This window comes from Erinaceus europaeus, chromosome 9, assembly GCF_950295315.1.
Source record: "Erinaceus europaeus chromosome 9, mEriEur2.1, whole genome shotgun sequence".
Classification (NCBI taxonomy): domain Eukaryota; kingdom Metazoa; phylum Chordata; class Mammalia; order Eulipotyphla; family Erinaceidae; genus Erinaceus; species Erinaceus europaeus.
In genome coordinates, this window is record NC_080170.1 from 16,214,083 (window position 1) to 16,241,837 (window position 27,755).

At 42.7% G+C, this 27,755-nt stretch overlaps 3 protein-coding genes across 3 annotated transcripts; all 3 read right to left on the minus strand.

Moving 5' to 3' along the window:
* Positions 1–2,125: 2,125 nt before the first annotated feature.
* Positions 2,126–4,674, minus strand: LOC103124375 (olfactory receptor 2B11-like; the record flags this gene model as incomplete). Its single annotated transcript, XM_060196918.1, has 2 exons — positions 3,818–4,674; positions 2,126–2,141 (listed from the first exon to the last, which is right to left on the minus strand). Coding segments are annotated over exons 1-2 (873 nt in total), but the record flags the coding sequence as incomplete, so codon positions are not given.
* Positions 4,675–6,356: 1,682 nt separating this feature from the next.
* On the minus strand, positions 6,357–7,298 carry LOC103124376 (olfactory receptor 2H2-like). Its single transcript, XM_007535098.2, has one exon. The coding sequence runs from the start codon at positions 7,227–7,229 to the stop codon at positions 6,357–6,359; it is 873 nt and encodes a 290-aa protein (XP_007535160.2). The 5' UTR covers positions 7,230–7,298.
* A 7,173-nt stretch (positions 7,299–14,471) lies between these two features.
* On the minus strand, positions 14,472–15,425 carry LOC103124377 (olfactory receptor 2G2-like). The gene has a single exon (XM_007535099.1). The coding sequence runs from the start codon at positions 15,423–15,425 to the stop codon at positions 14,472–14,474; it is 954 nt and encodes a 317-aa protein (XP_007535161.1).
* Positions 15,426–27,755: the final 12,330 nt, after the last annotated feature.

Sequence of the window (27,755 nt, forward strand, 5' to 3'; positions counted from 1 at the left end):
GCTGTTTTTAGTATCTCTTAATCTCTTTTTGAGATCTCTTACTTCTTTTTTAGTTGTCTCTAATTTGTCCTTGTTCTTGCTAATTCTGTCTTCAGCCTCATTTATTGTCTTCTCTTTCCCCTTTACTGTATTCTGGAGTTCATCTGTTTTGTCACCCTGTTCTGATATTGTTTTAGCTTGTTCAGCTAGTTGTGTTCTTAGCTCAGCTATTTCAGCTTTTAGCTCTCTAATAACATTGAAATGTTAAGTGTTTTCTTCTGGGGGTTTCATTTGTTGGAAAAGTGCTCAAAGTCATTGATTGTCAGAGAAATGCCAATAAAGACAACAATGAGATACCATTTCATCCCTGTGAGAATGTCATACATCAGAAAAGGTAGCAGCAACAAATGCTGGGGAGGTTGTGGGGACAACCCTCCTGCACTGCTTGTGGGAATGTCAATTGGCCCAGTCTCTGTGAAGAGTAGTCTGGAGAACTCTCAGAAGGCTACAAGTGCCCCTACCCTATGAACCTGCAATTCCTGTCCTAAGGAACAAGACACACCCATCCAAAAAGATGTGTGTATACTTATGTTCACAGCAGCATAATTTGTAACAGCCAAAACCTGGAAGCAATCCAGGTGTCCAACAACAGATGAGTGGCTGAACAAGTTTGGATTGATATCTATCAGTTATTTAAAATGGTGGATTCACCTTCATTTCATCATGAATAGAGTTTGAAGGAGTCCTATTAAGTGAGAGAAGCCAGAAAGAGGAGGATGAATATGGGATGATCCTACTTATAGACAGAAGTTTAAAATTAAGTAGAGAAGGAAAAACACAAACCAGAAGTTGGACTGGATTTGGTGTATTTCACCAAAGTAAAGGATTCTGGAGTCATGGAAGTGTTTAGGTCCTGGAACATGATGGTGAATAAGGATCTAGGTTGGGGGTTAAGGTGTTAGGTGGAATATTACACATTCACCACCTACTGTACCTTACTGTAGACAATAAGCCATTATTCTCCCCAATAAAGGGGAAAAAGAAAATGTTTCATCATTATTATAAAGTGCTGGTGCCACAACTCTCAACTCTCTTTTTAAAAAAATAGAAAATAAGTGTCTGGGAGGTGGCACAGTGGTTAGGGCACCAGAATTAGAAGCATTCGGCCTGAATTTGGTCCACAGCATTGAATATACCAAAGTGATGCTGTGCTTCCCTCTCCTATTAAAAAAATGAATCATTGAAAATATTTTAAAGAAAGAATGAAATTCATTAAAAGTGTTCTTTCTTATCATCATCTAAAATCACACTCTGGAGAGTGGAGAGTGTCCCACAAGCCTGACATGCCAACATAGGAGAAGAAGCTGGAGCTGAGTGGATGTTTGAGGCCACGGGTCTGCTGGACACTTTGGATAAAATAATTGGAAGAGGCCAGACAGTGGCTCATCTAGTTGAATGTAGGTTAAAATGTGCAAGGACTCTGTTTCAAGTCCCTGGTCCCCACTTATGTGGAGGGGAAGTTTCAGTGACAGTGAAGCAGTACTATAGGTGTCTCTTTATCTCTGTCTTCCCCTTACCTTTCAATTTCTGTCTCTATCTAAAGTAAATAAAATTAAATAAAAGAGAAAATTAGTTGGAGAGGATAATAATTAATAATCTTTGCTCTGAGGGAACAGAGCATCTCAGTGGATGGATGGAGGGAGAGACTGAGACCCTTAGTTTTTGGATGGGGGAGGCTGAGCAGAGTGAAACTTCTGTTCAGAAAGATTTTTAAAAAAAATTTTATTTATAAAAAGGAAACACTGACAAAAACTATAGGATAAGAGGGGTACAACTCCACACAATTCCTACCACCAGAACTCTGTACCCCCTCCACTCCCCTGATAGCTTTCCTATTCTTTATCCCTCTGAAAGTTTGGACCCAGGGTCTTTATGGGGTGCAGAAGGTGAAAAGTCTGGCTTCTGTAATTGCTTCCTCACTTAACATGGGCGTTGACTGGTCGATCTGTACCTACTTTTGGGTCTCTCACACATACACGATTTACATTTTTTTAAAATTTATTTTCCTTTTGTTGCCTTTTTTATTGTTGTTGTAGTTGTTATTGTTGTTACTGATGTCATTGTTGTTAGATAGGACAGAGAGAAATGGAAAGAGGAGGGGAAGACAGAGAGGGGAAGAGAAAGACAGACACCTGCAGACCTGCTTCACTGCTTGTGAAGTGACGCCTTTGCAGGTGTGGAGCCAGGGGCTTGAACCAGGATCCTTAAGCCGGTCCTTGCGCTTCACGCTACTTGCGCTTAACCTGATGTGTTACCGCCCAACGCCCGATTTACATTCTTGCACTAGTTCCCAGTCAATGATGGAGAAACTTTGTAGAAAACAACCTGAAATTCAGGGATAAAGAGCATCACCTAAGGCACCACGGAGAAGAAATAATGTGCTTCACTTGAAGAGTTTCACTCAAAGGCACATCCCATTTATAGAGACATGAGTACAAGGACAAGAACAGAAATTTATTGTAATTTAAGATCCTGCTTCAGGTTCACATTCTACTTAGTAATGAAAGTTAGAAGAATGAAGTTTGGAAAGAAAACAGAAGAAAAAGACAAGAAAGATGGGAAGACAAGGAAGGGAAAAATCGGGAAATCAGAAGGTAAGTGACTTGACAAATAACTTCTGGAACACCAGTTCTGTGTGAACAATTCCTAAAAACATAAGGTGTCTTCAAATGACAAATTAGAGAGAATGGATTTTAGACACCAAATATCCATAGAAGAGATATTCTTTTTAATCAGAGTTCTGTCCAGTGCTAATTTATGCTGGTACGCTTGATTAAACTTGGAGTGTCAGACCTGTAGGAATGAAAATAGTTTTTGCATAACCATTATGCTGTCTCCCAGCATGAAAGAGTTCTTTTTAAAGAAAACATTTGTTTATTATAAAGAGAGAGAAAGGGAGGGAGAGGAAGAGGATTGGGGAACTGCTCAGCTCTGGCATATGCAGGTGAGGGTTTGAACCTGCAGCCTCTGGGGCCGCAGGCATGCAGGTTGGTGCTCTAACCAGCTGAGCTATCTCCCTGGCCTGGAGGATGATGGTTTGAATAGAGGATCTGGGGGAGTTCTCACACTTTCCCCCCAGTTGCACACTGTTCAGTTAGTGATGGGTAAGTGTGGAGGTGTTGTGCTCAGTCGGGGTTCATCGGCAGAGCTGCCCAGTCCTGTCATGGCACCAGAAGCCCAGAGATGTCTCTTTAATTCACACTCCTGTCATTATGCCATCTCACACATACACCGAAAAGACAAATCTAAAGTGGTCACACATTGCACTCAATTTGCCCTAAGCTATTCTTAAGTTGTTCAATAGCATGTATTTAATCTTTTTGCCCTTTTTTAAATTGTTGTAGTTATTGTTGTTATTGATGTCATTGTTGTTGGATAGGACAGAGAGAAATGGAGAGAGGAAGGGAAGACAGAGAGGGGGAGAGAAAGAGAGACACCTGCAGACCTGTTTCACCGCCTGTGAAGCGACTTCCCTGCAGGTGGGGAGCCAGGGGCTTGAACCGGGATCCTTGTGCTTCGTGCCATGTGCGCTTAATCCGCTGCACTACTGCCTGACTCCCTTATTTAATCTTCTAGTAATCTTCTATTTAAGCATGTACAAATCTGCAGATTTTGGTTTAATAAGAAGATTGAGTTCTGGATTGGGGAGATAGAGTAAAGGTGATTCCAAGAGACTGTCATGTCTGAGGCTCCAAGGTACCAGGTTCAATTCCCAGAACTGGTAAAAAATAAAACCAAACTAAACAAAAAAATCTTACTGTTAATTCTCTTTCCTTGTCTGATGATGGAGTAGAAGAGGGAGATGAACTTGCCCTGCTCCTGGGAGTAGCGGGAGGGTGGCTGCAGGTACATGTAGATGGCGGGCAGGTAGAAGAGCGACACCACCACCAGGTGGGAGGAGCAGGTGCCAAAGGCCTTGTGTCGGCCCTTGGAGGACTGGATCCTGAGCACTGCGTGGCCAATGAAGCCGTAGGAGAGCAGGATGAAGGCCAGGGGTAGCAGCACAAAGAAGGCCACCAGCCCGGCCAATGTGGCATCATTGATGGCCGTGTCAGCGAAGGACAGCTTGATCATGGCTGGCACCTCACAGAAGAAGTTGTCCAGCTCCCGGCACCCACAGAAGGGCAGCTGTATTGTCAGCACCACCTGCACCAGGGAGTTACCGAAGCCACTGAGCCAGGCTGTGGCCACCAGCCGTAGGCACAGTGCCCTGTGCATGATGACAGCATAGCACAGGGGCTCACAGATGGCCACGTAGCGGTCCAAGGCCATGGCGGCCAGCACAATGCACTCGGTGCAGCCCAGCCAGTGGAAGATGGCATACTGCACTGTGCAGCCGCCATAGCTGATGGTCTTCCGGGAGCTGCCCATGTTGACCAGCATCTGGGGCCCTGTGGTGGTGTTGTAACACAGGTCCAGGAAGGACAGGTGGTAGAGGAAGATGTACATGGGGCTCTGGAGCTGGGGGTCCAGCCGTGACACCAGGATGATGGCGATGTTGCTCAGCATGGCCAGCACATAAGACACCAGCAGTATGGCAAACAGAGGCAGCTCTAGCCATGGCCTGTCGGAAATACCCAGAAGGATGAAGTCACAAGGGGGCACCTCTAAGAAGCTCTGGTTGTTATTTTTCATGCTGAGCCCTACCCCACTAGGGAAAGATAGAAACAGGCTGGGAGTATGGATTGTCCTGTCAAAGCCCATGTCCAGTGGAGAAGCAATTACAGAAACCAGACGTCTCATTTCTGCACATCATCAAGATCTTTGGTCCATATTCTCAAAGGGATAAAGAATAGGGAAGCATCCTTCTAACAGAGGGGATGGGATACAAACTCTGGTGGTGGGGACTGAGTGATTAGTTTGGTCAGCAATTATATATTTTTAACAGTACTAGAGGCCATTTAAGTTTCTATGCTGGTGGGTCAGGAGCTGGCACCCCAGGTTAAGTGAAGAGGAAGAACCAGTGTAAGGATCCTGGTTCTAGGAACCAGCTTCCCACTGCAAGGGGTCACTTCACAAGTGATGAAGCACATCTGTAGGTATCTATCTTTCCCCCTCTTCTTTTTTTACATTTGTGTTTTATTATATTAATTAATTTATTTTTAAAGGTTTTATTTATAAAATGGAAACATATATCTAGAATATTTATGAAACTCTCTGACTCAGCCATGAAAAACAATTAGGAAACAAGCAAAATATTAGGTATAAGGAAGAAGATGTGCTGACGGAAGAAAAGAAGTCATATTCCACACCCCCTGGGGAAAATCAAGTGATCAGCAAAATCTCATGAACAGTTTTTGGAAGTGGCCAATGCAATCATGACTACTTCAAAGATGCAGAGAAGTTGGATCTGTCACATATAATGGTGAGTGGTGCTGGTGCCGGTATAGGGCCCTGAAGGGGGATGTCAGTTTCTAATAAAATTTTATAGGGTTTACATAGAATTGAGCAATCGTAACAATGGGTTCTCATCTTCTCTCATTTTTTCTTTTTTTGGTCATAAAGATTTCACCATTCTAGGTCAGCATTTCTAAAAATTTTATTTCCAGAAACAGAGAGACAGATACAGGGAGAGAGGAAAAGTTTGCACAACAAGGAAGCTTCCTCCAACGTGTTGGAATCTGGACTTGAACTTGGCCTCCCACATGGCAAAGCAATTGCATTAACCAGGAGAGCTGCTTTAGCCAGCACTGAGACATGGATCTTTTTCTAGGAGAAACATCAATCAAATGATTACACTTCAGTCCACCCATGAATGTGACACTAGCCTACCTTGCAGCAGTCTCAACTGAGAACAAGCCTAATAACCATCCATGGGTGAATATTTTTGATAAGCTGTGTCAGTACCAGTGATACTACTTGGCAATGAATCAAGATACTATTGCCACGGACACTAATCTGAATGAATCTCCAGAGAATTGCAGTGAATAAAAAGAGTTAGTTTTGGCACCAGATGGTGGTGCACCTGGTTAAGTGCTCACACTACAGTGCAAATGACCTGGGTTCAAGCCCCTGGTTCCCACCTGTAGGGGGAAAGCTTCACAAGTGGTGTAGCAGTGTTTCCGGTGTCTCTCTGTTCCTTCCTCTCTCCCCCTTCATTCTCAGTTTTTATCTGTTCTATCCAATTAGATATAAACAAACAAACACAAACTAATTTATAAGAAAAGGCTCAGGGCTTATATACTCCATATTACATTTGCATAAAATTTATTAATGTTGCCAACTGGGATTCCCCACTCATGACAAGATTCCTGTGTAAGGATGAGTGAGCTTCGGTTGGACAAAAGATGACCTCCTTTTGCCTCTGAGTCCCCACTTCATTCCATGCTGGCTGTTCTGCTTTTCTCAAACTGTCTCATGAAAGCCCCCTTGACGTCTTTGTTCCTCAAGGTGTAGATGAGGGGATTGAGAGTGGGGGTCACCACAGTGTAGAAGAGTGTCAGAAACTTCCCTGCCTTCTGGGAGAAGTAGCTCCTCGGTCTTACATACACAGCAGTGGCACTGCAGTAGAAGAGGAGGACAACAAGCAGGTGGGAAGAACAGGTGCGGAAGGCCTTGCTCCTGCCCTCCTGGGACTGGATGGCCAGCACCGCCCGGGTGATCTGTCCATAAGAGATGAGGATCAGCAGGAGTGGTCCCAATAGGAAGATGCCAACATTCATAGATATCTGAAGCTCGTTGACATGTGTGTCCCCACAGGCCAGGCGGATCAGAGCTGGGACCTCACAGACAAAGTCATCCACCCGGTGGTGGCTGCAGAAGGGCAGCTTCATGGTGGAGTGTCCCTGCACCAGACAGTCACAGATTCCACTCACCCAGACCAGGAACGCCAGCCTGTCACACAGCTTTGGGTGCACGATGACAGCATAGTGCAGGGGTCTGCACACGGCCACATAGCGGTCAAAAGACATGACCACAAGCAACACGCACTCAGCAGCTCCCAGGCCCAGGAAGATGTAGAGCTGCATTGCACACCCCAGGTAGCTGATGGTCTTGTCGGGGCCCCACAGGTTCACCAGCATCTGGGGGATGCAGCTGGTGGTGAAGCAGAGGTCCAGGATGGAGAGCTGGGTGAGGAAGAAGTACATGGGGGTGTGGAGCTGGGGGTCCAGGTGGGACAGGAGGATGATGGTGAGGTTGCCCACTAGTGTGACCATGTAGAAGACAGAGACCACCACAAAGAGGGCCATTTCCAGCCTGGGTTTATCTGAGAAGCCCAAAAGGATGAAGCCATCTGGGCTGGTGTCATTGGCATCACCATTCAGATCCCATCTGAAAATGGAAGTAGCAGTCAGTCAGTTACAACTATCTAGAAGAGAAAGAAAATCTTGATTTCGATTTTAAGAAATTAATTTATACAAGACCAGGAGCTGGGACACCTGGGTAAGTGCATGTGTTACCATATACAAGGACCTGCCCGAGGAAGGACCAGTCTCCACCTGCATGGAGAACTTTACAAGCAGTGAAGCAGTACTGCATCTCTCTCTCTCTGTCTCTCTCTCTCTTCTTCCTCTTTCCCCTCTCCCTCTTTTCCTCTTGATTTCTCTCTATCTCTATTCAATAAACAACTAAGTGAATGACGTATAAAAAGTCATTTATGCCACGCTAATTATAGTACACTAATATTTCCCCCCAAATATTATTCTCTAATCTTTCATCTCAGTGCTTTTCTGGACATTCTTATCTATTCAATATTTTTTTATTTAGGTGATTTTGCTCAACTCTGGTAGCTGAGAAAATGCAGTAGCTGACTGCTTACTGTTGAACCTTGCTACTATGTACAGCAATATGTCAATGTACTATACAACTTAAAATTAATAGAAAAATTCTCTTATTTTTTAAGATATTATTTATTTGTTATTGGATAGAAACAGAGGGAAACTGAGAGGGGAGGGGAATATAGAGAGGGAAAGAGACAGAGAGTCACCAGTAGCACTGATTCACAACTCATGAAGCTTTCCCTCTGCAGATGAGGACCAGGGGCTTGAGCCCAGGCTTCTGTGCTCTGTAATATGTGTGTTTCACCAGATGTGCTATTGCCTGGACCTGGAAAACATTCTCAATAGTATATCAGCTATCAGTACTAAATTATGTTGAAACAGTAATTCCAGGTAGACCAATTATTATTATTAGTAGAAGAAAATGTTCCAACAAGGAAAGTTCCGGAACCAGTGTCTTCATTGGTGAATTTTACCAACAATTTAAAGAGGGAATAGTGCCTAATCAGTTCGAGTCCTTTCAAATATGAAAGCAGAAGGAAAATTCCAGATTTACTCTTGTGGTCATTTTTGTTCTAATATCATAGTCAGATAAGGACACTCACTGTCAGTTTATCCTTGCCAAACATAAAAGAAACATTCTCAGTAAGATCCTCACATTGAAATTCAAAGCACCCTAGAAGACTTATCTACTGCTATAAAAGTGGGCTTTTATGCTGGGAATCTAAGGGTGAGTCCATAAAGACTTGGGAGGTTGTTCAGTGGGTAGAGCACAGTCCTTGCATCTATGCAGAAAAAAATGATTTCTCAAAATTCAACATCAGTTTATGATAATTTTTTTAAAAATGCTATAGAAAGAACATACCTTGGGAAAAGGGCAGTAGCACAGCGGGTTAAGCACATGTGCCATGAAGCACAAGGACCAACCTAACAATCCTGGTTTGAGCCACCGGCTCCCCACCTGCAGGTGAGTTGCTTCACAGGCGGTGAAGCAGGTCTGCAGGTGTCTTTCTCTCCCCTTCTCTGTCTTCCCCTCCTCTCTCCATTTCTCTCTGTCCCATCTAACAATGATGACATCAATAACAGCAACAATAATAACTACAACAACAAAAAACAACAAGGGAAACAAAAGGGAAAATAAATATAAAAAAATTAAAAAAAGAAAGTATACCTTGACATCATAAGAACTGTCTTTGACAAGTATAAGCTAGCATCACACTCCATGCTGAGGGCTGCTGTTTAAGATCACGATCAACACAGGGATGCTCACTGTCACTGTTCCGTTTCTACACAGAACTGGAAATCCTAGCCAGAGCAACTAGGTCAGAAAAAGATTCAGATATGGGATGATATCACTCATAAACAGAAGTTGAAATACAAGATTAGAAGGGAAAACACAAAGCAGAACTTGGACTGGAGTTGGTGCACCAAAGTAAAAGACTCTGGGGTGGGGGGAGGGAGGGGGGGTTCAGGTCCTGGAATATGATGGCAGAGGAGGACCTAGTAGGGGTTGTATTGTTATGTGGAAATTTTATACATGTACAAACCACTGTATTTTATTTGGCTGTAAACCATTAATCCTCCAATAAAAAATAAAATAATATTAAAAAAAAGAAAAAGAAAAGGATCCAGTCACAAAAAGGGCAAAAGAACTTGTATTGGACTTGTTTTATTGCACCAAAGCGAAGTGTTCTGGGAAAGGAGGGCAGTGTGAGGGCTGAGAAGCATTGTTACCATTGTGCACCAGGTCCCCACTATGCTCCTCAGCCTCCACGCTGTGGAAAAGGAACAGTGACAGTGAGCATCCCTGTGTTGATCCAACCAGTGACAGACAGCCCATTAAGAGAAACAGTATCCTCCCACTGGCTCCCATCAGCTGATCACTATCTTTCATGACCTGTCTTTCAGAAAGAGAGTCCCAAATCTCTAGTGAATTAACCTTTAAGACTCCTCAGAAGTATCTTTTTATATGGCATCTAAATGTTTTCCTCATATTTATTTTTATGAGCTTGTATAAGCTTTAGTAATTCATCCCATTATTTATTTATTTATTTTTATTGCCACCAGGGTTATCTCTGGGTTCTATGAACCCACAACTCCTGGTGGCTATTTTTTTTCCTTTCTGATTTTTATAACACACACACACACACACACACACACACACACACACACACACACACACACACACAAATTGGGGGTGGGCAGATAGAGAGAGGGAGAGAAAGATAGACAACTGTAGACCTGCTTCACCACTTGTGAAATGAATCCCTTGTAGGTGGGGAGAAGGTGCTTGAACCCAGGTCCTTTTGCTTGGTACTATGTGCACTTAACTGGATGTGCCACTGGCCAGCACCTCATCCCACTGATTTATAAACTAACATATTCAAGTGATCAACACCACCTCCATGCCATCTAAGAGCACCATCACATCTCATGATTATTATTTGTTTTCTGTGGTGAGATCACTTCAGATCTATATGTAGGCAACTTTCATCATTTAATATGATACTGTGAATCAAGCACAGTATTGCTAATTAAACTCTATGCTGTGTTCATGTCACAAAGTTTTTTGCACTTCTAAGTGTAAATTTGTTCCCTTTCAGCCACATCCCCCAGTGGTCTGAGCACACCTCATGGACACCACCATTCTTTTCTGTTACTGTCAGTTGAATTTTGTAAATCTGCCATGTTAAGTGAGTTCATATAGTGTTTTCCTTCTTATCTATCTTATGGAGTTTGATAGGACAATCTCAAGATCCTTCCAAGACACAAGGCAGGATTTCCATTTCCCTCAAAACTCAGTAAACTATTGAGATTTTAGCATTCACTTCATTAACCTGTATAAAATTTCCAGAGTATTATAATCATTATTATAATTTAGCACTGGACAGGCTCATATAATTTTTATGCCTGAAATCCCCTTACCCCAAAGTACTAAATCCTAGCTCTTCCCAAAGTGTCCCTCAGCTTCTGCTCCTTCTCAGATGCATATTGGATATTTCAACCAGGTTTGGCTAAATCTGTCTGTGGGGGAAAGGACCTACCTCCAGGATACCATAGTTGTTGAAGGGGCTTCTACTAGAGATCTGTTTTTATTAGCATCCAGGGCTGCAGAATGGGAGACAGTGTCAGCAACTCCTGCCTGGAAATACCTTGCCTATTCCAGGAAGATTTAACTTGCTGAGACCGATGAGACCCATGGGATGACTTGCCTGAGAGACATTAGATTTGGCCTGAATGTCTTCTGGGTCAATGTCTTGATGACCCCACTTAACAATAGTTAACAATGCCAGAGAGAGCTATTGAAAATGGAGAACTCCTGGGAGGTCCACCTAAGGGATTTCACTCTTCTTTCTGACCTGCTTAACTGGATTCTTCACTCATAAAAGAGTTCTTGAACTGGATGTCCAATAAGACCTGATGCCTTTGGAGACTCTTCTCATTTATGCTCTTATCCATTCATCCTCTCTGGTCAGGAACTTGGATTCAGTATGTTGAAGTATGAATGTCCCCAGAGACAAAAGGCAAAGAAACCTAGAAACGACTTTGAGGTCCACAGAAAGGGGTTGATTGTACACTTGCACCTGCTCCACCAGTATTACAACCAGCAGGAGCAATTTCCATCCACTCAGACATAACTGACCCCTCTATCCTATCATCCACATTTATTTATTTCTTTATTCATTTTATTAATAGTCTGTTACAAGATTATAAGATTACAATGAATAGTTTCACGTCATATCCCCCACCAAAGGTCTGTATCTCCTGCCCTCTCAAAGATAACCACCACTGTTCTCATGAGTCTTGCAGTTTGCTTGTTGCTGTTTTGTTTGGATTTTTTTTTTTTGGCAAGTTCATGTAAATCAGATGTCTACATTCCATATATGAGTGAGACCATCTGGTAATTGTCTTTCATCTCTTAACTTATTTTGCTAAGCTTCATCACCTCCAGTTGCAGTCATTTTGTCCCAAAGGACACAGTATCATCTATTTTGAGTGCAGAGCAGAATATATATCCCATAACTTCTTTAGTTACTCATCTGATGATGGACATCTAGGCTGCTTCCACTCTCAGGCTACTGTGAATAAAGCAGCTATTAACATAAGGATACATATGTTTCTTCAAGTTAGTGCTTGAGTGTCCACTGGCTAGATATCCAAGAGTGATATTGCTGGATCATAAGAAAATTCCATTTTTGTTTAAGTACTTTCCATATAGTCTTCCAAAGGGCCTGCAACAGTTCGCATTCCCAGCAGCAGTGAAGTAGAGTTCCCTATTCTCTACAATCTCTCCAGCACCTGTTTTTTTCCAGGTTTGTTGATGTAAACCATTCTCTCAGGTGTGAGATGGTATCTCAGTGTAGTTTTAATTTGTATTTCTCTAATGATAAGTGAAATGGAACATTTCTTCATGTGTCTGTGGGTCACATGTATCTCTTCTCCAGAAAACTCTGTTTAGTTCTTTGGCCCACTTTTCCATTGGGTTATTTTTGCTTCTTTTGTAGACCTGTACCCCTTCCATATAGCTGTTTGATATCAGTCACTTGTCTGATGTGCGGCAGCACTGACTGTTGCTACAGCATGGATGGATCTTGACAACACTGGTGCCAAGTGAGAAAGGAGTCTGTCACGAAAGAGCGCAGAGCAGGACGGCATTCATACGAGACGTCAGGAACAGACAAACCTGCAGGCATCAAGACCCACTGATAACCCTGGTAGCAAGATTTCCTCATCCTTACAAAAGGAGTGGTACAGGAAAACCTGAATTAGAGTGACTCCATGTTAAAAGGAGACCACTGAGCATAAACTGTAAAGACTGAATAACATTTTACCTGGAGGATAAATCTCAAGTATATTAAAATAAATGTTTAAATATGTAGAAGTGTAGGGTTAGACTAATAATTATACATGGCTTACTTGTAATGTCTGGTTGATGGTGAAAGGGACCTGATAGAAAAAAGTAAGGCAGTGAATATTATCAAGCAGGGCTTTATTTGCGTGCTCCTGGGAAGGGTTCACGGGTCCTGAGAGACAGTGGGGGCCCTTGAAGCTGCGCCCAGGGTCAGGAGAGGGAGATTCTTTCTTTTTTTTTTAAATTTCTTTATTGGATGATCAATGTTTTACATTCTACAGTAAATACAATAGTTTGTACATGCATAACATTTCTCAGTTTTTCAATACAGCCTCCACCATCCTTTTTGGACCTGTACTTGCTCCCCCACCCACCCCAGAGTCTTTTACTTTGGTGCAATACACCAAGGGAGATTCTTATAGGTGAGGAGAACGAGGAAGTTAGGTGAGAGTTCAGTGGGTGGGTCTGTGGTTTTTAATGAAACTGCTAGTCTCCAGCACATACATTCCAGGCTGAGAGTTTTTAGCCTCAGGCATCTTCAGTGCTCAGACCCTCTGAGAAACTGTACTATAGTGTGCTTTCTCTTAGGAATCACACTCCAGTGTTAAGTAGCTCAAGCTAGTTCACTGGAAAAACTATAAAATAATAGAGCCAGAAACTTACAAAACACCACTAAGAGAATGAAAGACTACATTCCTCAGAAGTCTCTGATCCCATGAATCAGGCAAAAGCCTGCAACGTAAGAATACAAGTCACATTTGAGGGAAATGAAATTAGAGAGAAGTCCCAGGAGAACACCTCCCTCTGCCCCCGCTTCTGAATTTTCTCATCTCACTACTCCCAATTTTTCAGCAATAAAATCCTTTATCAGTCATTATGATGGTTGATGATTATTTCTTCATTCATATCTATTCTATGGGTAGGCAAAGTACTCTTGTTATTTTGAGAGACCTGAGATCTTCCAATAATGTAATGTAATGTAAGACTGTAGGGTCTGTAGTCATAGAATTTGCTTTATGACTAGGTGTCTTCTTTTCATTCATCTCAAATACAACTTTGCAAAGAAATAAGCCATCCCAGAGGGTTAAGCGCAAGGACTGGCACAAAGATCCGGGTTCAAGCAACCAGCTCCCCACCTGCAGGGAAGTCACTTCACAGGCGGTGAAATAGGTCTGCAGGTGTCTATCTTTCTCTCCCTCTCTCTATCTTCCCCTCCTCTCTCCATTTCTCTCTGTCCTAACAATGATGATATCATGTTAACAACTACATACATGATAACAATAATAACTACAACAACAGTAAAAAAAAACAAGGGCAACAAAAGGGAAAATAAATAAATAAAAATTAAAAAAAAGAAATAATAATAACTACAACAACAGTAAAAAAAAACAAGGGCAACAAAAGGGAAAATAAATAAATAAAAATTAAAAAAAAGAAATAATCCATCCATCCATCCATCCATTTACAGTTACAGGAAGGTTGTTACATAAGGTGGTTTATGCCACTTTCAATAAGTAAAGAAAAAGGTAAAGGTTGGTTTAAAGCATCCTTTGCATTTTTAACATTTGTCTCAACCTGGTAAAATGTTTATTTCAATGATGCCTGGTAAATACTATATGTCATGGACTGTGGAGAAAAGATTGAAGAATAAATTGACTGAATATTTACCTGTGTTAATACTGGGAACAGCAAAGTTGGGAGTCAACACATATATTTCATAGTATGTTACATAATGTTGTATAAGAAAATAAACAAAAGGAAAGGGAAGAAAACAACCAAATTGGCTCTTATTAAATGTGTGTTTAATTTCACAACAGGAGAGATATTCATCACAGTAAAAGTTTTTAGATATTTTTTGAAAACTATGCAAAACTTCTTCCCAGAATCTTCCCTAGAACTTTCTTTAGTGCTCCTTTAACTTCTTTGTTTCTCAGAGTATAGATGAGGGGGTTGACCATGGGGGTCACCACCGTGTAGAAGAGAGACACAAACTTCCCCTGGTCCTTCGATCTGCTCTTGGCCGGCTGCAGATACATGAAGATGATGGTGCCATAGAAGATGATGACCACCGTCAGGTGGGAAGAGCACGTCCCAAATGCTTTCTTCCTTCCCATCGCTGACTTGATTCTCAGGACTGAGTGGGCAATGGAGCCATAGGAGACCAGGATGAAGGAAACGGGCACTATGAGGAAAAGGACACTAGCCACAAAGAGCTCAGCCTCATTGAAAGTAGTGTCCACACAGGCCAGCTTGATGAGCACAGGCACCTCACAGATGAAATGGTCTACTTGGCGATGCCCGCAGAAGGGCAGCTGCAGGGTGAGAGTGGATTGGATCAGGGTGGTGGCCACTCCACTAAGCCACGCCAGGGATGTCAGGCCCATACAGAGACGGGGGTGCACTAAGACAGTGTAGTGGAGGGGACGGCAGACGGCAACATAGCGATCATAGGCCATCACAGCTAGGAGGACACACTCAGTGGATCCCAGGGCAAGAGACACATAGAGCTGAGCCACACAGCCTCCATAGGTGATGCTTCTCATGGGGTCCCACAGGTTGACCAGGAGCTGGGGGATGACACTGCTGGTAAAGCAGAGGTCCAGGAAGGAGAGATGAGAGAGGAAGAAATACATTGGTGTATGAAGCTTGACTTCCAGGCGAGATACCAGAATGATGGCCGTGTTCCCCAAAATGGTTAGTATATACAGGATCAAGACGACTGCAAATAGAAACTGCCGTAACTGAGGATAGTCAGAAAACCCCAACAGGATAAACCCTGTGAGGCTGCTCTCATTTTTACTCCTCACCATACCCATGTACAATGGAAACTCCCAGAAACTGGCTTCTAGCTGAGAATGATGCAAGTTACATAAAGACAAGTGAGTGATAGTGTCACCTGTCCCCCAAATAGTTTACGTTAAATGTTTGGGATCTATATCTGTACCTCTAGTGACTTGAATCTGGCTATTTTCCTTCTATGTGCATTCTAAATGTCTTAAATATCCTATGGTACTCTCCAAAGTAGCAAAAAGAAAACAGATTTGGAAATAAAACAGTGCCATCAAGTTACAGTAATGAAGGGGATAAGGTACTACAATAGAGACAGATATTGGAGGACAGGGTGCCCCAATATAAGACAACAAGTCTCCAACAAAGGTGTCAAGAACACATCATGAGGAAACAATAGTCTCCTCAATCAACAGTACTAGGAAAATTAGATCTCTACATGCAAAAGAATTCAATTTGATCTCTAGCTTGCACATCAATCCACTCAAAATATACCGAAGTAGTAGGTATAGGACATGCAGAGTCTATCATGAGATAGACTCAAAAAAATTCATGGCATTTGTCTAGATAGTGATTTTATGGCTCTGACATAAAATCCTCAATAACAAAAGCAAATATCTAGGGATTGGGAGAAAACTGAAAAAAAAAAAAAGGGAAGGGTCCAATGTATCAAGTATACAAAAGGTCAAATCATTCAACAGCAAAATGACAATAACCCAATTAAAGAAGTAGGCAATGGATTTGAATAGACATCCCTACAAATATGTGATAGGTGGATGAAAAGCATCACCAGTTATTATGGAAAAGCCAATCCAATTCACAGCAAGACATCTTCTCACATCTGCTAGAGTGACTGCTATCAAAACCAAAAGATGTCAGATGTTGGCAAGGTTTAGAGATGTTACAACCCTTGTACTATGTTTGTAGTAATAAAATACAGTCCATCCAGTATGAAAAGCAGTCTCAATATCTATCAAGAGGTTAAAAGAGAACTGTAATGTGATTCAACAATTCTATTTCCAGGTATGTGTTCCCCCAAATGAAACCAGCATCTTGATGTCTTCATTTCTGTATTCACTGCAGCATTGTTCACAGTAGCCTAAGGGCTCATCTATGGATGAATGAATAAACAAGTTTTGTTGTATTAATATTAATTAATGAAGCTTCGTTCAGTTTTAAAAAACACAAATCCTACAATGTCAGAATTATCAATTGATCATGAGAGCACTATATGATGATACCTCAAGCTGAGTGTGCTGGACAATGTAATTCCTTCACTTAACAATACTGTATTGCAGGTGTCAGGCAGTAGCACAGCGGGTTAAGTGCACAGGGTGCAAAGTGCAGGGACTGGATCAAGGATCCCAGTTCTAGGCCCCCCCCCCCCCGGCTCCCCACCTGCAGGGGGTGTTGCTTCACAAGCGGTGAAGCAGGCTTGCAGGTGTCTATCTTTCTCACCCCCTCTCAGTCTTTCCTTCCTCTCTCAATATCTCTCTGTCTTATCCAGCAACAATGACAAAAGTAACAAAAACAATGATAACGGCAACAACGATAAACAACAGTGGCAGCAAAAAGGGAAAAATAGCCTCCAGGAGCAGCGGATTCGAGTGCACTGAGCCCCAGTGATGACCCTGGAGGCATAAAAACAACAACAACATAACAATACTGTATTGCTCACTTCAAGCCTGTTGGGGATAAGTCATGTGAAACTTGCTTCCTATTCGTGCAACAGCCGGGTACAAAGAAACTTGTGGAGATGATGGAAAGACTGATTACCTGGACTGTCGGGTGGTATCCCACTTTGTGCACCTGTCTGCACTCATCATCTAGTGCATATTTTCTGTATCAATGACATCTCAGTAAAGCTGAAAAATTAAATAGCAACATGTTTTGTTGTGGGAAATTAGATAATCATTTCCATCCATCTGTTTACTTACTCTGTTTTTTGGCTCCAGGGTTAGCATCGGGGCTTGGTGCTGGCACTCCAAATCCACTGCTCCTGGAGGCCATTTTTCATTTTTATTAGATAGGACACAGAGAAATTGAGAGGGGAGGGGGAGATAGAGAGAGGGAGGGAAAGATAGACACCTGCAGATCTGTTTCACCGCTTGCAAAGGGATCTCCCTTTTAGATGGGGAGCCAGGGGCTTGAACTGGGATCCTTGTGCTTCATACCATGTTCGACTAACCCAGTGCACCACCACTGACCCCCTATTTACTTTTTAAAAAAAATTTATTTATTCCCTTTTGTTGCCCTTGTTATTTTATTGTTGTAGTTACCATTGTTGTTATTGTTGTTGGATAGAACAGCGAGAACTGGAGAGGGGAGGGGAAGACAGAGAGGGTGAGGGAAAGATAGACACCTGCAGACCTGCTTCACCACCTGTGAAGCGACCCCTCTGCAGGTGGGGAGTAGGGGGCTCGAACCGGGATCCTTACTCCCGTCCTTGCACTTTGTGCCACCTGAGCTTAACCTGCGCTACTGCCTGACTCCCTACTTTTTTTTTTTTAACTGGAGGCGGAGACACTGGGAGAGAAAGAGTGAAAGAGACTGCAGCATAGAAAATTCCTTCACTGTGTGGAGGTTTGTGTTTGGTGTGGGGGGCGGTGATGGGGAGTGGTGGGCTGGAATTTATGGCAAAGCTGAGCACTAACCAAGTGAACTAACCAAGTGAACTATTAGGCTTTGCCCTTTCACCTTTCTATATCAGAGTATTTCTACTGACAGCTGGGGAACGTTCAGTGTAATAACAAACCTGGGTTTTTTTTTTTTTGATGCAGTATTCAATCCAGGGAAAGTAAAATCACTTTTCATCATCCCCAAAGAGGAAATTAGTTATGTTGGTATTTCAGACGTCATCAACATTAATTAAAAACCAGTTCCTGAGTGGCAAGGTAGTGGCACACCCTGACGACTGCATATGTCCCTAAGTTCAAGGACCCTGGTTTCAACCCCTGCTCCCTCACATGCAGGGCGGAGGCTTCACAAACAGTAAACCAGGTCTGTAAATATCTCTTTCTCTCTTCCTCTCTATCTTCCTTTCTCCACTAAAATGGTCCTATCTTAAAATGAAACAAAACAATAACAAAAAAGTGTGTGTTTGGGAGGGGGTGGGGAAACTGCTGCTGGAGCAGTAGTGGAGTGGTAGTGAGTCACCAAGTCCCAGCGATTATCCTGAGGGCATCATTTTTTGAAGTCAATTCCTATAAGCTCTGTGGCCCATTAAAAGGTACAAACACACTTCAGGTACTTAAGGCAACACTTAAGTCTGTTTCTGTGACCAACCACCCATCTTTGTTGATTCTATACACTCTTTTTTTTTTTTTTCTTCTTCCTTCCATGGTTTTGTTTGGTTGGTTTGCCTGCTCCGTTTCTTGACCTTAGGATCTCCCAGTCTCCATGACCAGTTTTTCCAGAATTAAATGTTATCCATGATTTCAGATTTTCTTTTTCTGGGAACTATGTGTATTTTATCAGTCCAAAGTTTGAATGCAAAGTGTGGTCCCAGTTTCACAAACTGGTGACTAAGGACATGTTTCATTTGTAATGAGGACATTGTCTCTGGCATAAAGAGTGTATCTGGTTTATACTAGTATGGAAGCCAGTCTCATTATAAGGATATCAGTCCTGCTTTACTCTCCCTGCAAAGCCAGAGAGAATCTCTGTAAAAACAGTGCATGCATACTGTACCTTGATGTGAGACTGGGCGATAAAGGAGGAAGCAAGTACACTTGGCAAGACAAGCATCTATCACAGACATACATATTGAGTCTGTCAGGGGTCAGCTTAGGGAAAGAGTCCTGGAGGAAGGATATGGCAACCACTCACCCCAAGCAGCCAGGAAGAGGGGGCAGAACACCGATGTGTCTGCATCCTGCACTAGCATCCCCTCTCCACCTGACTGCTAAGGCCATGAAATGCAAACCAATGCAGATGTGATCTCAGCCTCTTACACCCCATACTCTAAAGTGTGTATTTTCTTCTCTTTTCTTTTTCTTTTTTCTCTTGCCTCTAGGGTTATTGTTGGGGCTCCGTGCTGGCGCTATGAATCCACTGCTCCTGGCCGCCATTCTTTTCCCATTTATTGGATAGGAAAGAGAGAAACTGAGAGAGGATAGGGAGATAGAGAGGTAGAGATAGACAGACACCGGCAGACCTACTTTCCTGTTTGTGAAGCCTCCCTAGCCAGGCTCTAGCTTGGAACCTTGTGCATGTCCTTGTGCTTAGTACCATCTGCTCCTAACCATGTGTGCCACCACCCCCTTTTCTTCTGGTTTCTATCCATGCTTCTTCTTCTTCTAGCATTTGCCCTTCTTCCGTAGCCAGTTAACAGCGTCAGGTTGAGCCTGATGTAAAGTTTCGAGACCTTCCTTGAATCTGGAGAGGTGGCAGTCGTTGACTATGTGGGTCATAGTCTGTCTCTATCCCTGCTTTGTCTCAATAAAGGTTTGTGTCCCTGAAACATGGCCATCTCTTGTGAATCTTCCATGTAGAGGTCAGTCTAGAGGTCTAGAGCCCTCACAGCCGAGCTTAGAGGGGACCTGTGTGCCCTTTGCCCTGTTCCCTTTTGATCCCCTGCTGCAAGTCCATGAAGAGCCTCATCCCACAGCCAGTTACAGACAGACACCTGGAATCCACTCAGGCAGGTGCAGCAGCAAACCCCTGCCCCAGGGCTGGGTGCTTTGTAGGGAGCTGGGGTGTGAAGGCAGCTTTCACACATGACCCTGCCTGCTTGGAGGCCAGCAAGAAAAAATCACACAGATTAGGTGTTAGACAAGAAAGGGGGCTATTTTCTGATTTCCTGTTTTTGTTTTAAATTATTTTTATTAGTGATTTAATAGAGATTTACAAGATCATAAGATAAGAACTATCTATTGTTTATGCATAAAATTTGACTTGAACAAACATTGCCCCCCAGTTTTAATAAAACTACACTCACAACTGCTTATTTCTTTTCCTGCCTTTTAAAGGCCCTTGTAAGCAGGAAGAAATACGTGGGATTATTTCTCTCATTTTGAAGATTGTTAAAATGTCTCTTTGCCACTGTTGAGCAGAAGTGACATAGACCTTTAACAAGGGGGTGGAGCAAGTGGTTGGGGAAAGGATTCAGCTCTGTAGCACAGGACAGGGTGGCAGAGGCTCAGCCCTAGGATATGCACTGAGCTGGGACGAACACAGTGGTGCACTGGCTGGTCTCTGTCTCAACTATTTCTCCCTGTCTCATATACAGTAAAGAGAATGAGACCACAGCCACAAAGCTTCCTTCACTGTTGGGGGTCAAGCTCAAACCTGAATCACACATGTGACAAAGCAATGCAATATCCAAGTGAGCTATTTCTCTGGCCCAAATAAAATGAATCTTAAAAAAACAATGAGGAATAAAAATGAATAATTGTATGAGAGAGTAAAAAGTCCTAAAATATAAACAATATCGAAGGTCTACTGGGGAGCCCACAGACTGCCCTCATCTGAATTGCTCTATTTTCAGGGTTTACCCCCACATGCATTAGAACATGCAGCCTGACCTTAACCTCCAAGTTCATCCTTCTTCCCACCTACCTAACCTTTCCTCTTTACCTGGAAGAGTTCATGAAAGCCATCTGTGGGTGTGGTGGCAGATGGATTCAATCCCCTGCTCTGAGTGGGGAGTACCTCAGGGTCTGGGCCATTCCCCCTGCAGCCTGTGGTACAGCATGGAAGTGTCCTTTCCAAAAAGTGGGAAAGAATGGTTTCTGAGCAGTTGTGGAGCTGGTTTGAAAACATGTCAGAAGAAAGTGGACTTTCCCTGAGGCCTCCACTTCTCAGACAATGAACTTGAGAGTGAGAAACCCAATGACCTACCTCTTTGATAGGGAGCCAGTTCATGCAGGGAAAGAACAAAAGAAGAAACATTGATGTGGTGTAGTCACATTCCCAGAAGGGGAAGAGGATTTCCACCTTGTCTCTGTGGAACATGTGTGGTTCATTAAATCACCTATGCCATGACCCTGGGACCTGATGGGGAGAAGGCCCCATGGTCATAATTTTCTCCTGTCACCTCAGGTCCCAGAGCAATGAAGGCATCAGGAGCTTACCTGGTTACTTCCCACAACAGTTGCTAATTAAATTCACGCTGATTACTCATCATAGCACATACGTTAGGCAGTAGGAAATACCCTTGTTCAGTAATTACAGTGAATTCTGAGAAATATAGGAATTCAAAGACACAACCTCACAGATAGCTCCTTGAGCAGTTGGCCCATTGTTGAGATGGCAAAGGACTAGGTTTCCAATAGACAACAAGGGTCAGGAGGCACAGCTGGATTTTTCTCACTACAGTGGCTGGCCAGTGGTACACCTGGTTGAGTGCACAAGGATCTGGTTTAAGCCCCCTGGTCCCCATCTGTAGGGGAAGCTGCATGGGTGGTGAAACAGTGCTGTAGGTATCTCTTTTTCTCCTCCCTTTCACCTCAATTTCTCTGTCTCTATCCAAATCATCATCATCATCCCCCTACAGTAACATGCTCCTGGACATTTTGGTAGATAAATTGATCATTATAATATGATTTCTCTCTTTAAATTGATCATTATAATATGATTTCTCTCTTTGAAAACTTTTTTTATTATCTTTTTTTAATTTATTGGATAGAGAAAGCCAGTAATTGAGAGAGAAGGGGGAGATGAAGAGGGAGAGAGACAGAGAGGCACCTGTAGTCCTGCTTCACCACTTGCAAAGCTTTCTTCCTGCAGGTGGGGACTGGTGACTCAACCTGAGTCCTTGTGCCTTGTGTGCTCAACCAGGTGTGTCACTACCCAGCCTCTCTAATATGATTTCTCTTTCTGTTTTTTTAAAAAATATTTATTTATTCCCTTTTTTGCCCTTTTTTATTGTTGTAGCTATTATTGTTGTTGTCGTTGTTGGATAGGACAGAGAAAAATGGAGAGAGGAGGGGAAGACAGAAGAGGGGGAGAGAAAAATAGACACCTGCAGACCTGCTTCACCACTTGTGAAGTGACTCCCCAGCAGGAGGGGAGCTGGGGGCTTGAACTGAGATTCTTAAGCAGGTCCTTGCACTTTGCACCACCTGTGCTTAAACTACTGCGCTACCTCCCAACTGCCTCTTTTCTTTTTTCTTTTTCAAAAAACATTTATTTATTTATTTCCTTATTTATTTATTCTCTTTTGTTGCTCTTGTTTTTTTGTTGTAGTTATAATTGTTGTTGTTACTGATGTCGTTGTTGTTGGATAGGACTGAGAGAAATGGAGAGAGGAGGGGAAGACAGAGATGGGGCAAGAAAGATAGATACCAGAAGACCTGCTTCACTGTTTGTGAAGCGACTCTCCTGAAGGTGGGGATCCATGGATTCGAACCAGGATCCTTACGCTGGTCCTTGTACTTTGCGCCACCTGCGCTTAACCCGCTGTGCTACCACCCAACTCCCATGATTTCTCTTTTCCACTCCTAGAATGTTCCATTTGCTCTCTAGGAGTAAAACTAAGTTTACTTTCTCATTGCTGAAAATGGAAGTGTTACTGGTTTTCCCTTGACTAGCTAATCCTCTGGTCATCTCTCAACAATTTTGGTTTCTTCTTGCTTTTTAAGCCTATCTTCCCTTACCCTGTGCTGTTATGTTTCCTATACTTCTAGTCCCATGGAGTTTGTGCCTTCCTCAAAACACAAAACAGTCTGTTTCTATCTTTCCCTAGTGGAGTAGTAGAGTAGGGAAGTGGGGTTCCTGGACAAATTGGTAAGGTCCTCTGGCCAGGGAAATCAGGTTGGTATCATGGTAGCATCTGCAACTTGGTGGATATAAAGCAGAACAACTTTAATAATTTTTGCTTGAGCTTGATAGCTAACATGGAGGTGAACTAAAAATATTGTCTGGGAAGATATAATCAGAGTTAAGAATAGGAATAGTAAGGGTCCAGGCAGAGTCACTCCTGGTTATGTGCACACATTACAGTGCTCAAGGACCTAGGTTCAAGTCCCTGGTCCTCACCTGTGAAGGTAAAGCTTCTTGTGTGGTGAAGCAGGGCTGTAGGTGTCTGTCTCTCTCCTCTGTGTCCCCAACCCCTCTCAATTTCTCTCTGTTTTACCCATTAATAAATAGTAAAAAAAAAAAATATATATATATAGAATAGGAATTGTAAGATGGATTAGGGCAGAGTAGCTCCCAAAGGTGAAGACAATATATAAATACAATTAACTGCTTACTACACTGATCTGCTCCACGGCCCCTATATATTCATATTTAGCTCAGGAGCCTGTATAACCTAGGAGTCTGTCAGTTTGAGCTTAGGTTAATTCCCAGTAAAAAGGGTTGAAAGCTGGGAAGGTTAGGAACTAGGTAACAAAGGTGTGTCAGGAGCATGGAAACAAATTTGATGAAGCTTGTATATTAGACAACCAGGAAAAAGAGGAGGATCTAAGACTTGTCGAGGGTACAACTCCACAGAATTTTCACCACCAGACTCCATATCCCATCTCCTCTCATGATAGCTTCCTATTCTTTAACCCTCTGGGAGTGTGGACCCAGGGTCATTATGGGATGCAGAAGGTGGAAGTTCTGGCTTCTGTAATTATTTCTCTGCTGAACATGGGCACTGGCAGGTCAATCCATACTAACAGATTTTTAAAAGAAGCTTCTTTGACTTAATTTAAAGCCAGTACTTACTTAGAATAGGTACATATAAAATGTAGTCATATAAATCACTAGTTAATTAATACCAGAGGGGGAAAATTGATTGTATGTCTCAAAGTTTTTCAAGACACAAACTGAATCTTTTCAATATATAGGCTGTGTAATTGATAAGCACTCTCTCAAAAGCCTAGACCAAGTAGATCAGAAGCAACCAATAACACAGATATATACAAGATACTAGGTACTGTACAGCAAACCCTAACAAAGGGACTTTTCAAAGTTAACCCAATTACCAAATATTGTGATGATAACATTAACTATCGATTGTCTTTTTGAACCCTAAGACAGCAGGAACCTCACATCTCCACTATAAAGCCTCTACTTCCCCCAGTTCTGGAACCATTGGATATGGCCCACTTCCCCGTATGCCTCTCCCAATCCATATCAAATAATATTGCATCTACCGATCACAACCTAACCAACGCAACGATTGCCACCTCAACGTGCTTCACTTCGGACTGTGTCCAGAGACTACACGTGTGGAATGACAACGCTTCAGCTTCATTACTCGGGTGAGACCTTTCCTTTCATAGTATATTCTAATTCCATCTCAGGTGGTTCACTTTCTAACAAAGTCCCAAAACCTAGATGTAGACCAGTTTCTGTGAGAGAGAGCATATGTTCACACGTATCCATAAACTACTGCAAAATATATACCTGGAAGCAGAAGTACACTAGTGTTTGCAGTGAGTATCCCCCCAACACTTTCTCTCCAGTATTCTAAGCTTTGGGTCCATGATTGCTCAACAACTTGTTTGGCTTCGTATGTTAACTCTCTTTTCAGTCACCAAGTTCCAGGTGTCATCAGGATGCCGGCCAGGCTTCCCTGGACTGAAGACCCCACCAATGTGTCCTGGAGCTCAGCTTCCCCAGAGACCCACCCTACTAGGGAAAGAGAGAGGCAGACTGGGAGTATGGACCGACCAGTCAACGCCCATGTTCAGCGGGGAAGCAATTACAGAAGCCAGACCTTCTACCTTCTGCAACCCACAATGACCCTGGGTCCATGCTCCCAGAGGGATAGAGAATGGGAAAGCTATCAGGGGAGGGGGTGGGATATGGAGAATGGGTGGTGGGAATTGTGTGGAATTGTACCCCTCCTACCCTATGGTTTTGTTAATTAATACTTTCTTAAAAAAAAAAAGAATAGGTACATATTGGACAGGCTAAACAAAGTAGGCTTTTACTCCATTTAGAGAGAAACATATGTCTGAGCCTCCAGCTACCAAAGCAGCAGTGCTTCACCAAAACCAACAAGTAGAGGTATCAGTTAAAGTTACTTATTTTCTTTTTTTAAAAAAATATTTATTTATATGGGAATCTGGGGAATGTTATGCATGTACAAACTATTGTATTTACTGTTGAATGTAAAGCATTAATTCCCCAATAAAGAAATAAATTATTTAAAAAAATATTTATTTATTCCCTTTTTGTTGTCCTTGTTGTTTTATTGTTGTAGTTATTATTGTTGTTGTTATTGATGTTATTGTTGTTGGATAGGACAGAGAGAAATGGAGAGAGGAGAGGAATACAGAGGGGGGATAGAAAGATAGACACCTGCAGACCTGCTTCACCGCCTGTGAGCAACTCTTCTGCAGGTGGGGAGGCGGGGGTTCGAACCGGAATCTTTATGCTGGTCCTTGTGCTTGGCGCCACATGTGCTTAACCGGCTGTGCTACCGCCTGACTCCCTACTTATTTTCTTAAACATAGCAGCAGCTAGGTGATCTGCTTGATGCTGATGCTTTGCTCTATTTGTAGGTCCAGAGTGAAGACTCTGAATCATCAAACAGTGAAGACCTTGAATCATCTGACAGTGAAGACCTTGAATCAGAGTCCATACTCTGGTTCCTTCAGCTGCTGGAGGAAAGAAACCCTTTGGTGGAAAAAATCAATGACTATGAAGTTATCCTTCATACCTGAGGTAGTGCCTGGGTTTCCTTGCAGTCTTCTGTGGGGATTTTGATTTCACTTTACCTTGTCCCTGTGTTTATTCACAGGGGTGCTTATAGCTGTGCACTCAAGCCCACAAGACAATTCAGATAGGTTTTCAAGTTGTTTTTAGGGATATTTACTAAGTCTCCCAAATATCTTTTTCTTTTTAGAGAAGTTAGGTATCCTGCATTTTTGTATTTATTTTTATTTTATTTAGAGAGAGAGAGAGAGAGAGAGAGAGATCAAGAAAGAAGAGAAATATAGAGAGGTAAAGAGAAGGAGAGATGTAGCACTGCTTCATCACCTGTAAAGCTAGTCCATTAGAGATGGGGATCAGGGATTTGAACTTGCGTCCTTGAGCATCATAATGTGTAGTTTCTAACCATTCAACAGCCTGTTTCTCCCCAACCCTGATATTGTTTACCCCTAAATTATTTCCCTCTAATTCTTTTAGTTTTTTTTTATTGATTTTTAACTTTTTAAAATAAACTTTGTTTATTTATTGGATAGAGAAAGCCAGACATTGAGAGGGGAGGGGAAGATAAAGGGGAAGAGAGACAGAGGGACACCTGCAGCCTGCTTCACAATTGCAGAGCTTTCACCCCGGCAGGCAGGTAGCCATGAGCCCGCTTTAACCCCTGCCCACACAGAGGCCCCAGCCCTGGGGGAGACAGCAGGCCCAGAGGCAGTGTCAGAACATGGTCACAGGTGTGTGAACAGGGTCCACATGGGGGATGAGGAAGCACATCCCCTCCACCTCACACCGTATATATGTTCTGACATTCTGTGTTTAATGTATTGGCCAGTACTGATGTGTGAATTTTTAAACCTGTGGTCTGTCCATTTCAGTATATGCATCTCTCCTCCTAGAGTTTTAAAGAAATTAGAAAAGTAACACATTTGTCATTTAACAGATCTTTGATTTTCTGTGGAATAATAAAAAGCATAAACCCTCTGTGTTACATGATACTAAAAGTGGTCATTGTAATGTTAGTGTTGAAACTCAATGGTCTCTTCTGGTGTGTGGATAGTTCTGGCAGAAACAGCATTGGTGGCTTTCACAGAACCATGAGACTTACTCACGAGCTTGTCTTTCATTTTTGATATCCAGTGATTGAATTCTTTTAATTTTAATAGTCAAGCATTTAAAAAATATTAATTTATTTCCTTTTGATGCCTTTGTTTTATTGTTGTAGTTATTATTGTTGTTGTTACTGATGTCATCATTGTTGGATAGGACAGAGAGAAAATGGAGAGAGGAGGGGAAGACAGAGAGGGGGAGACAAAGACAGACACCTGCAGACCTGCTTCACCACTTGTGAAGCGACTCCCCTGCAGGTGGGTAGCCGGGGGCTCAAACCGGGATTCTTAATGCTAGTCCTTGTGTTCTGCGCCACATGCATGTAACCCACTGCATTACCTTCTGACTCCCATTGTCAAGTATTTTTAATAATGAGAAATGATTGATACCAGGCCACAGAGTACAGCTCTGGAGGGAATGCATATCATTTACTGTCATCAAAAGCTCTGCGTAGCCCCTACCCTCTGACTGGCACTGCACTGTAACTCCAGATGTCTGTTGTATCCATCACTCTCACAGACATCTTGTGGGTTTTGACTGAGATTGTCACCCCAGCTTATAGACAAGCCAAATCAGGCCTAGAGGTGGTGTCACAATGTGGTCACTAGTGAGGGGGTCAGGACCCACACACAGCTGCAGGGGGGAAGAACATCTTCCTCACA